Raw genomic sequence first — 12,717 nt, forward strand, 5'->3', positions numbered from 1 at the left:
CAACGGCACAATATCAAATAAAAATAGCCCTTCGGAAATTATGTTCGAAATACTAGTTTCCAAATAGAGAATCTTCGAATAATATTTGTAATACGAAACTTGTTTTAGAACTAAAAAACCGCAACTGGGTTAAGACATCTGCAGCATAATCCTACATACGCCGGTCATCTTACGTGCGTGCGTGCACCCCCTATCGCTGACAATAACCAACTGAATCTTTTTTCAAACAAACCCCGCCCAAAAAACAGCGTCTCAGTCTTCTTGTTATGAGTTATATCTTCGGTCTTTCTCTTGTGCATTGTTAACGAAAAGGCGGACCGTAAATGAAAATCGAATTTCATTCAGATTTGTGAATTGGGAAATATTTGAGAAAGGAATAGGTACATGGAGTGGATACCTACCTTTAATATAATCTGAATGTTCTTAAATTTCTGGCACTGGATCACATATGCACTTTAATATTACAATATTTTCCACGACGCACGACGATTCCAACCACTATTTATCCGATTTTATGTCAAGTCAAAAATGTTGTATTGTTTTTGTTCTAAATCCGAATCTTCTAATTTTGAATATCTTATATCTTGATGTTAGGTAGGTACCATAAGGATGGTCAAAGGAAGGATGGGAACGAAAGGTAATCGGCCAGGAATAATATCGATAAATGCTGTTATTTACTTAACCTGCATATTTATTGCTGTATTGGAGTCACATTTATTCTTCGCGCAGGAAGGATAAATATTTTTTGTATTAAAAATCAGCGTAGTTATACAAATTTTACTTTCCAAATCCAGGGTGATTAAAGTTTACAAAAAACACAAGTATCGTATGTAGACTAGTGTGACATCACAGCCAGCCACACAAGAGTTAAACAATCTAAAATAGTACCTTTGTAAACAACGTGCTATGAGAAAATTAGTGAATGTCTAAAAGATTTATTTTCCGACGATTATTGAGAACGATTTTCACGTTATTACATATTGTATTGTATCTTACTTCATGATTATCTGTTTCTGGAAATATTTCATTGCAATTTAACGACGCAATAAACATACGTTGTAAGATTTGAGTAGCAATCAATGAGATCGCCGATTTCCGGTGATTTTGCAAGTAGATAAATCTAGCATGGACATATATTATTATATCGCGAAATGAGAGAGAAAGGTGTCAGAAATAGATTGTCACTTTTTAAATGTCCGATTTGTAAGTTCAGTCACTGCAGACCACATCCCACATATCGCTGTGATGGAATGCAAAAAGAATGCAATGCATGTACGAGTATACGCAAATCTCCCAAAATACCAAACTGGTAAACTTCGATTTGTTTTCAATGCAGCAGTAAGGCTTATTACGGGAGTAAATGTTCTCACATCTCACAACATCTACGTGATTTGCGCTGGATAAAAAGCTTAGAGATAATAAAATACAAGCTTATATTGTCATAATATGTAACTGTGAAAAAAATTATGTAGTTAATGAATATGTGTATTTGGGCATTACTATTGATATTTTTTTAAAATAGGATAAACATATTACCAAATTATGTAAACGATTAAGAACAGCTATAGGCAGCATGTTTAGAATAAAATATTTTGTACCTATTTATAGCATAAATAAAGGTTTAAGCTCTTTAACTTCACAAACATCAACAGATGAAAGAATTGATGAAATATAGATGTTCAAATATGGGCAGAATGGTGAATGTTACACAGTGTGTAACGTGGCCACTTAAACCAGCCAATGACAGGTCATAAGCCCTGTAGATGCCTAGACTTCTATATTACCTTATCTTTATTGTTTTTCATCTCTGTTGTAATATGTTAATATGAACAGCTCCCCAGGGAGTTGAATCCAGTCCTTGTCTACAAAAATTTGGACAAACTCAAAATAATGTTAATATTTTGATTGTTTTCTTTTTCATTTTAGGCTTTTTTCTATTTATCTTACAGCATTTTTTATTTCTGTCAACGATATGTTTTGTTTAATTACTTTCTCCTATTAAAATTGATATAATTTACAATGAATCGCATTTCTATCTTATCAAATCATAAACTTGATACCATATCGCCAATAACTCGTCAAAGTCTCGACTCACGACGAGACGAGCGTTCTTGTGTTTGGTAATCTAAACTTTAGAAACTTTGGCATCTACATCCGCAAGTACTAAAATGTCAGAATAATTTGATTGTTTATCAACCCGTGAGTCGAAAAAAAAGTTAGTATCATGATGTAGAAGTGATATTCTTACTTTGAAAAAATAGCGTGATGAGTTTAGATATTATTTGTTATACCTCGGTGTGTTAACCAAAAACCATGCAATGAAGAAGTTCGGTGGTTTATATATTTTTTGTTAATAATTATTTTTTTTTGTTAATGTCATTAAACTAAGCCAAAAAAAAATATTAAAAAATGTATATGTCGTATTATCAGCGCTACGATTTTTTAAAGTTTTGTATTTCTGAAATAACTCCGCGTGTGGCGTCAGAGGTTCTCTTCCGTTTATTCTCGATCAGTTCTGCCCATTGGTCCATTCACGGAAAGCAAACCGGAAACCTTCCATAACTCTCTCATCATTGGTTGATTCATATGAACCAGTGCGTAATTCAAAGTAGTTCGTTTTTATCAAAATGTTTTTTATAATTTTTTTCGTACATTTTCAGGAAACTGCTGCACATTTTACTGCTCCAATTTTTACCGCGCGCAATAAAACATTTATTGTATCAAATTTCCCGTAGGGCTGAAGTTCCTCATAATTTGGGAATAGGAAATATCACATACTACGAATACCGATAAAATATATGAAATGAATTTAGAATAATTAATTGTATTTTTAAATCAATATGGATATTGCGGAGAAATGTTTTCATACATAAATGTAAAGATTGAAATTTAATAAAAATACTTTGATAGAAAAACGCGACGTGTTGTGACGTCAAGATTAAAAAAAAAAGAAATAACCCACTAAGCCTCTTTAGAGGCTTGTCAGCAGGTGGGAAATAGGATATGGAAGGAAGTTGTGAAAAATATACGTGATAATGTTCTTAACAAATTTCAATGGCCAGGAACAAATAAACATGCATCGTGACATATTAGGGGCGTGGCCAATGGAATAACCGTTTTTGTGGGAATTGAAAATTACAAATTTAAAAATATTTTTTATGTGGCTAGTAATTATCAAAATTATATTTCCTTATTCTCATTGGAAGTAAACCCCAAGGTATTTTTAATGCCTGGTTTAGAACATGAAGCTTTTATTTCAATTCAATTATTTTTTACTTTAAATTTTCCATCACAATAATATACTACTGATAATTTAACACAAAAAAGAATAAGAAATTATAAAATTTACATTACTTTTTTTTAGGGAAGTAACATTGTTTAAAACATTTTTGTGTAATTGTTATTACAAATTTAACCACTTTTCAAAAAGGTTTGCCAACACTTTCCTAGGTCATTTTTTTACATAGACCAACCCTTTGCTTTCATTTTGTTTGTTTTAAAAGTTATTGGCATTTTATTATTTTTAAAAATCCCTATTATTTTTGTAACTCCCATGATGTGGGAGTTATAAAGGATTACTGGCCCATTTATATTTTGTTTTATACGGGTCTATATGACTGCCGGTAGTAATTTGGTTTTTGTTCTAAAAATAAATAAATAATAGCTTGAGTGATTTTTTGAAATACCAAGGTTAATTTATTGTAGTCTCAATTTTAGACAACTCAGAAAAAGGTGTGCTTTCTATTTCCGAGGTCATGGGTTCGATGCTCGCGAACGGTAAAGAATCTTGACACCAAGGTGTGAGTGAATCGTGTGAGTAACTATAAGTACATCTGGGCATAATAATAATTTACGGAACCATAATTAATGATATAATGTGACAACTCCTCTATTTTATGTTACTGGTGAAATTCTCATGGGTAAATATCGTTTACCTAGGGACAATACAATATAAAGGATAATACTGTTTTGTACCAGCTCTATAAACAGCCTCGACAGCGCAAGATAGAACGCTGGGACAATACGAAAATTCTGCCGAAGTTCACACGTGATCCCTGCGAAAACGGATACACGACGAAAAATATTATTTATTTTAAACCAAGATATATTGGAATTGTTAAAAGCAAAACTACATATCAAAAAATATTTTTTTCTCCCGTGTTTTCGGCAAAAAAAAAAGCGTGGGAGCGACACGCACGCGTCGAGTAGATCGTCATTGTCATAAGGTCCAGTACGTGCGCGTTCACACGAGGACAATGCAGCCGCGCGCGGTGGTGAGGGTAATCATTCTTCCGCGAAGATAGCCTGCCCGTTAATCTCCGTGACAATGTCTCGGAATAATGTCCTGTCCTACAAATTGCTATTTACACATGGACAATGGTCAAGTCCTGGGACAGAACAGTATTGTATCGTTCACTTGTAAACGGCCTTGCATGTATTGTATTTTAGCACAATTTAAAAAATATTATTACCTGGTGATGGTACATTGGCCGTGTCCGGGGGGATGAAGGTTTCCTTTGTGAAATCCAACCAGAATCCTGGACGGGTGCTTTTGACTTTGACTTTTGAGCTTTTGACTTTCTGTGTTTCGGTAGTGCGATAGCGTCATTATTTAAACTCTACAGGACAAGGAAAAATTTCCTTCTGTCACACAGCTTTAAGTGTGAAAATAACAGATGAATCCCATTTTTTTCTATTATTTTAAAAGAAACTCTAGCGAGATATATCCTTTCCTTGTATGAAACAGCCTCAGATTTTCGCAAGTTTTTATTTGTTGTAAAAATGGCAGTTTTTGCAAAAGAGACATATGTTTTGTACCATTTTGCCATTATGCACAGTGTAGATTTTAACACATATTAGAGATATGTTTTTTTGTTAGATGAAATAACATCTGATTTTAGAACGTTTTATGTAAAGATGAGTGTTTTGGAAAAAGTGACAGATATGCTATTTTGCCATCACACTACTGATTTCACCCACATTTAAAAAAAACTATTTATTGTTTTTAAAAACCCGTTGGGGTTATAAGAAATATTTAAGGTCTTGTCATGTTATGTCTCACCTGGGGACCCTGGGGTGCAATTCAGTGATCGGCTCGCGAGCCGCATGTGGCTCTTTGGCCACTCGAGTGCGGCTCAACGCAAGTAACACTTTTAGTTTAAATTATTTAGTCGACAGGTTCTACCGAAGAACTTCTAGGACTATCGTCTTTTGAATTATTGAAGATATTGCAAATACTGTAATCGAATGCATGGAGAAGCATCATATTAAACTTGATGAATTTTTTTGAATTTTTAACATATGGAGCTAAAATTATGACCGAAGTGAGAATGATTATTTTTCTGTTTTCGAAGAAAAAATTAATCATGGGATGCTTTTTACTATTGCCTCATTTATCAAGATGCAAAGAATTAAAAAATGTCTTGGATTTGGTGAGCAAGATTGTCAACACAATTGTCATTAAATCTCTTACATCGCTAATTTAAAGAATGTTTACTCAATAACAGAGATTGAATACGGAGATCTTCACTGCATAATAAGGTTCATTGGCTTTGAAGAGGAAACAGTTTAAAGAAAATAAATTTGGCTTTTAAAAAACATCTTAATCGTCGTAATGCTGATCTTTGGCTCTTTTGACTAATGAGTTTGCCGACCACTGCCCTCTAGGGCACTCTCTAGAGTGGTTAATTTGGGGATATTAATTTGAATCGGGTTGTGGTTCCGTGCCTAGTGCTGCAGACTCACGGGCCAGAGGCCCAAGGTTCAAACCCCACTCTACCCCAACTTGATTTCCATTTTCTTATAGTGGGTTATTTACTCGTTGAAAATGGCCACCAAAATTGAAATATTTGTGTAAATTATAAGAACGCTAATATTTCTTTTTTCACTAAAAAAAAAAAAAAATTTTTTCCATGCGACTAATTTTTGCTTCATACATGGCCTCACTGATGATTTAACGTTAAAAAAATATAAACACGTGAAATCAAACATGATGGTTTTCATTCAGAACATTATTACGAACTTAAGGATTACCCAAAACACTTAATTAGGTCGAATGGACCAAACTGTATTAGTTTTATTTCAGTTTTTGAAGCAGTTTTATACACCATTTGACGTTGAATCATCAATGTTATCATTATATGAAGCAAATTTTCGAAGCAATATTGTCTGTATAGTCGTAGTATATACTTATTTTTTCAATGCACTTTCTTCAGGCAATTTAGTGCTGTCGTTTATCGGTACTACAATAGCGTTTGAATCAACAAAATAACAAATACTTACCGTAAAGAGTAGTCTTGTGAAACAACCAGTGCCGCGATTGTCAGTTTTGTGTCATAAATGCCTTTAGTTATTTTACTGCCTACATAACCTACGTAAATACAAATAGTATTACGTATTACTTAACAGAATAGAGATTGTAGAAACGGCCATATTAAATTGCTGGAGATTGCTTAGTAAGTTAGACGTATCATAACTTAATCCTATTAATGTCAATGGTACAAATATCCAATACAGGAAATCTATAAAAAATCTAGGAGTACTAATGGATAAACATCTATGCTGGCGAGCTCATGCAGATATTTTTCAGTTTACACTCTCTTAGAAGGTTGCAAAAATTCTTACCCATTAATACTAAATGCACTCTGGTACAAGCATTACTACTACCCATTCTAGATTACGCTGATGTTTCCATGACTGATTTAAGCTGTGAGCAACTCGATAAACTTGAACGACTTCAGAATAAATGCATAAGGTATATTTTTGGTCTTAGGAAATATGACCACATTTCTGATTTTCGTAGACAACTGAAATGGCTCAAAATTAGACAGCAGAGAGACTATCTCTTTTCTATTTAATATGTTTTGTTACTTAAATTATAAAAACTGAACTTTTATTTAATTGGAAATTGCCATTTGGCATCAAGCCCGTCAAAAACTAAACAAAAAATAAAAAAATACTTTCTCCTAACTGGACTGTCTGGAGATCTGGAGAATTAAATCTCAGGGTTAGAGCTAGAAGTGCCTATATCAGGTTTTAGCCAAAATAAAATAGGCATCTGAAAGTGTAGCCACTATTTTAGTGCTATACTGCCGTTATAAGCAAAAAGGCAGTTCGTTTACTTCACAAAAGTCAACAGATGGAAGAGTTGAGGAAATTTGGATGTTCAAACATGGACAGAATGGTGAATGTTACACAGTGTGTAAAGTGGCCACTTAAATATATATAATTGGATCATTTATATATCGCTATTTTTGTGAAAACCACCTCAAGGGCGCTGTACAATTAATAAAAATCCCAGTACGTCTTGCAGCTACAGAGCGCATGGACGGTTGGGATTCTAGTTCCTCGTTTTCAATTAAGATCAATAAAAAATTATAACAGATAGGAGCTAGATTACAGGACGTCTTGCAGCTACAGAGCGCATAGACAGTTAGAAATTTAGCCCCCATTTACACATTTTATTTATTTTATTTTTATTTTGTTTATTTATTTAGTTCTATGTGACATAGTCTAATATATATTTACAACACAATATTTACATCTATACTTATTCTAACATTATTTATCACTATTATATTTTAAAAATTGACAAATAAATTTAGTGTGTTAATGATACTAAAAAAAATAAAATAATATGAATAATAAAAAGGAGTAAGATTACAACACGTCCTGCAGCTATTAAGCGCATAGACGATTGGAGTTCTAGACCCCATTTACAAAATTTAGGTATTTTAAAGTTGATGTATAAAAGTTAGATAACCAATCATCGTGCAGCTACAAAGCGCATGACCAATGCGCAAACCAGCCAATGACAGGTCATAAGCCCTGTAAATGCCTAGACTTCCATATTCGCTTCTCAAAAATGTTTTCCCTCTCTGTTAAAATAAATTTAAAAAGGCAGTTATTTGCAAATGTCATATTTTGAGATATGACTGAGGTCAAAGTATGGAATTGGGAACATAATTATAAAAGTAGGTTGAATGCTGTCGAAATGCGATCTCTCGGGCGAATTTGTGGTAAAACGATGTATAATAGATGCACAAATGTCGAGATCCGTGCACTACATAAGGGTAAGACATGCATGTAAGGTGCTGCGTCCGTTTGGACGTGTAGAGCGAATGGACAGCGCAAGAACTGCTAAGAGGATTTTCGATGCGAATGTTGATAGATGCAGAAAACGAGGTAGACCGAGAAGGACATTGTACGATCAATTCCAATAAATACAAAGAGGAAATTTAAGTGGTTCGCCAGATGAGGTCCAAAGAGCCGATTGACCGAGCCCTTTAGGGCCAATGAAACAACCAGCTCGAAAATTCTTATCCCTAAGTAAAATAATAATATTTGTATAGGAAATAGGGACGTCCAAGTAGGCGCGAAACCTCAACTAAAATAATATTCAAAAGACTCGGACCACATTAACAACAGATGTAAAAAATATTTTCATGAACAATAGAATAATTATAAATTTAAAAAAATATATATATTTCGTTGAATGAATGTAATCCGTAAGGGGTTATAAATAAAAACATATGAATGTCTATGGAATTTTCACATCCAATTAAAACATACATACTACATATGTGTGAAAGTAAATATCCTAAAAAATATTGAGATTTTTAGAACAGAAATGATATAAAAAAGCATACATTACTGATTTATACAATATACGCTGATAGTATTGATGATATTCATTGTCAATAGGTTTCTTTTTTAGGTGATACCGTGTGTGTTGGATTTGTTCCGACGTTTTAACTGCCATTGCAGGAGCCATCTTCAGGGTAACTCTGAATTTACCTTGAAGATAGCTACTGCAATGGTAGCCGAAACGTCGAAACAAATCCAACACACACGGTATCACCTAAAAAAGAAACATATTGATAACAGTGATCATGAAAACCTTCGCACCTATGAAATTCATTGCGTTTAATTCAGGGCTCAGTGCTTGCCCAAAAATATTTGGACACAATAAAAACATAATAAATACCTAAATAAATATTAGTTAATTAATGAAAAAAATAGTATTTTGATCATGTTGATCATTGTTTACCTGACAGCATCTGCATCCATCCGCAAATATGGAAGACGGTTGTCGATTTGCAGAAGAAAAACAAAAACATAGTGCAGATTGTAAACAGTGCCACAATAACACTAAATCCCATCAGAACCGTCACAATCTGGAAAATCATTCCAGGAATAGAGAAAAAGTCTTCGAGCCTTCCAGTGCAAACCTCCCCGCTGTCAACAACTTTACAGAACTGCCAGATCCCGAACCTTCCGGAATTTTCCGATTCCATATCTCCGATCCATTCTGGAGTAATAAATATCACTACACTTATAATAGCGTAGCAAATTGTGAAAATGGCCCAAAGGACTCCAATTGCTTTGGCGTTCCTGACGTAATTCGTAGCGTACATGTGCGTTGGTTCAACATACTCAATTTTGGACCCCATTTTGGAAGAAAAAAAACAAGAAAACTTCAAAACAAATGAGCCTCGCAATGGCCTACTCCTAACCTAACAATCTGCACAAATTAAACGTCAAATACGAGATATCAGGACACGTAATAATTATTACTGTTCACATTCGAAACCGTGTAGTTTTAAAAACAAGTTTTGTTTCACATAATATTTTAATGTTACGATGTATTTAACCGTTTGTACATTGCACACGTATTATAAAAATATTCACTAGAAAAACTTAAGCAAAACTACGGTGCAAATTGCTATTTTCTTGACTTTGTACAAACTTTTTATAAGTTAGTTTCCAACAGTCGCAGTTGTAAGACAACCGATCACCGCGCGAAACCCACAATGCACTGAATACCGAATACCTGAACACACCTGCGTTACGATACAAAATAGTTTGCATTAAAATTCCACACATTATTATTATTTGCCCGACCCATTTAGAAAGCACAGCAGTTTAACTAGGAAAAGATCATAACAAAAACCAGCGGCCAGAGGCAGGAAACAAGAAATAACACAAAACACACACATTTCTGTCAGTTTTGAAAGATGGTCTTTAATTTGTTTCAGAAATTTAACAACAGATGGCAGTAAAACATTCTGATGGTCAAAAAAATAACATATATAAATATTTTGTCATTGTGAACATTAAATACACTTATTTTAAAAGCTCTGCATAATATATGAGTTGAACGAATGAGTGACTCTTTTAAAAAACGTAGTATTTCACTTGGATATTATTTTAATAGTTAAGTGTAAGGTAAAAAGCTTCTAGATAATATCAATAGGTGAGTATTATTTTATTAACCGATTCGCTATTTAGCTACAAATAAATGAAAATTAGTATTTTTTGTTTTTATAAAACAAATATAACGTAGAATCACACGTTTGATTGTGTATATTAAAATCATAATCTTTAAAAGTTTTACCCTGAATAATTTTGTTTCCTTTTTACATCTTGTATAAGATGGCCAAATGCTTTATGCTGAATTTCATAGATGGCACTACAAATATTTTGATCATTTCAAAAATACATTGAACACAGAACTAATAAATATCATAGATGCAATTTGTGTCCTTTGTGTAATTTACTTCATTCTATTTTATTTGTGTATAAATATAAACTAAACAGTTATAGGGCAGTATTTTTGTTTATTCGTAAAACAAGTTACTGATAATTTCATTATTTTTTTTACATTCACAGGCCATTCAGATGCGTCATGTTTTTCGGTATGTCGTTCACACTCTTTTCCAACGTTTGTTTGGATTTGTACAGTGTCGCAGTTTTTGCTATATGCAGCATATTTATTTGGAAATCTATACTTATCGTTTATTTATATCTGGATGCTAGGAATCTCGATCGCTTCTTTCACCAATGGAGATTGGTAAATTTTCAGTCTCCCTATTACCGGCTCGAAAAAAACTTATGACCCGTTTCTAAGTGATGTTTGGCCAAAGCCAATTTTTCGGAGTATCCGTGCAATCGTGAGCTCTTTTACTCTCGTTGTAATTTTTTTTGACAATCTGCCCGATCGACGTACCTACTCCCAATGTCGTAGCTAACGGCGGGCCCGACGGACTGCTACCAGGGGCACAACTCTCAGAAGTGCGCACTTTGCAGACCTAAAGCCTTTTTTCTCTTTCTCTAGAAAATAAGTCTTGGGAGCGCAAAATCAAAATCTTTTCAGGCGCCCTCGTGACCCCTAGCTACGGCGCTGCCTACGCTATAGAGCTTTTTATAAATTTAGCTTGTAAATACCGTCTTGTAAAATATTGTCATTTGAAAATTTAACGCTCTATTATAAATCCATTTTCCTGGGCATCGTATGCTGTGCAGCCGGCTGTTGGGGACACCGATGTTAGTTGAAATATTTTAGGCGAATTATTTTAAGCGGACAAAGGCAACCTCTTCTTGCTCTTGGTAGAGCATATAGGACATGCTCGACAGATGCACTCCCGATTCTAACGGGCTTCTCCCCGTTGGATCTGTGCCTCGATTATGAACGCCATCTTCATCTGTATATATCGAGACGGTATACTTAACTTCTGTACTATCCTGTATCTTACCTCAGTATGTTCTACCTACTTGTCATATCGACATCATATGATCGAAACAAGCCAGTGGAATGACCGCAAACAAATAATCTGCGACCTGGTTAAATACTGTGTTTTTTTTAGAATTTCTGCAGTTCTATCCGTAATATTCTGTACATACGGCAAGAAAGCCGTCCTTTTCATATTATTGCTAATATTGTCATATGTTCAGTTCGTATTCGATACGGAAGCCATTATGTTCTATGAAATCGTGATAAATGAAATATTAAATATGGGTGTTTTGACAGACAGGATGGTTAGCGAAAATAATAAATGATCACTTTTTATACTGTGTAATACGAACTACCAACCAATGATAGGGTAAAAGATCTGTAAATTTCTAAATTTCCATTTTTTGTCCTCAAAGAGTTGTTAATCTCTATTGAAATATTTTTTTTAAAATATAAGGTAAAGGTGGTGGATTTAATTCTGTCTGGGCAGATAAAGAATACAGTTTTAAACGGACGAGTGTTTAGACTCGATTAGAGACGATTCATTCGAATGCATTCGATTACTAAATTTATTATCACGAATTTCAATGCAGTAATTTATTGAATTCGTAATTGAATAAATTAAAAAATAAATAATTGAATTTATGAATTAATAAATCAATTAATGAACGAATAGATTGATTGAATTTATTATTGGAAATTTTGAAATATCTGCTTAGCATCCTGAGGGGTAGCCACAATTTAGTTTTTTAAAAACCCGTTTAACCCCTGTAATCCTGGAGGGAAGGGGGAAAAAACCCCTGCCTCCATGGATTTACGAAATGAGCAAGTTAAGTGATTTTTGTTTCTTGATACACTATTAAACTAAGCTAATTTTTTTTTTTTATCGATTTATTATCTGGGTTACGATTTTTTAAAGTTTTGTATTTCTGAAATTACTCTGCGTGTGTCGTCTCAAGTTCTCTTCTGCTTCTTCCCGGTTATTTCTGCTGATTGGTCCGTTGATTTACCGTAAACCGAAAATCATTTACAACTCTTTTATCATTGGTAAATCCATATGAATAAGTGAGTGGTCTGATCTAGCTGATAAAAATGGGTCATGAAAAATAATACACGGTATTCTGATTGCATTTACTATAATATTTATACATTTCACAAGTTTATTTTAAATTTAAATAGCTTAATTTACTTCTATGCTGGTCAAT

The 12,717-nt window shown here is 33.6% G+C and overlaps 1 protein-coding gene across 2 annotated transcripts in view; it reads right to left on the reverse strand.

Moving 5' to 3' along the window:
• Nucleotides 1-9,946, reverse strand: part of Tmhs (Tetraspan membrane protein in hair cell stereocilia) — a 64,878-nt gene extending 54,932 nt beyond the window's left edge. For both annotated transcript variants that reach the window (XM_088234949.1, XM_088234940.1), the window contains exon 1: nucleotides 9,050-9,946. In XM_088234949.1, coding sequence (XP_088091075.1) covers nucleotides 9,050-9,452 — 403 coding nt within the window. In that variant the 5' untranslated portion in view covers nucleotides 9,453-9,946. The remainder of the gene's footprint in view (nucleotides 1-9,049) is intronic.
• Nucleotides 9,947-12,717: the final 2,771 nt, after the last annotated feature.

Source organism: Micrasema longulum, unplaced genomic scaffold, assembly GCF_059751315.1.
Source record: "Micrasema longulum isolate JH-2025_06_02 unplaced genomic scaffold, ASM5975131v1 h1tg000090l, whole genome shotgun sequence".
NCBI classification, from domain to species: Eukaryota; Metazoa; Arthropoda; class Insecta; order Trichoptera; family Brachycentridae; genus Micrasema; species Micrasema longulum.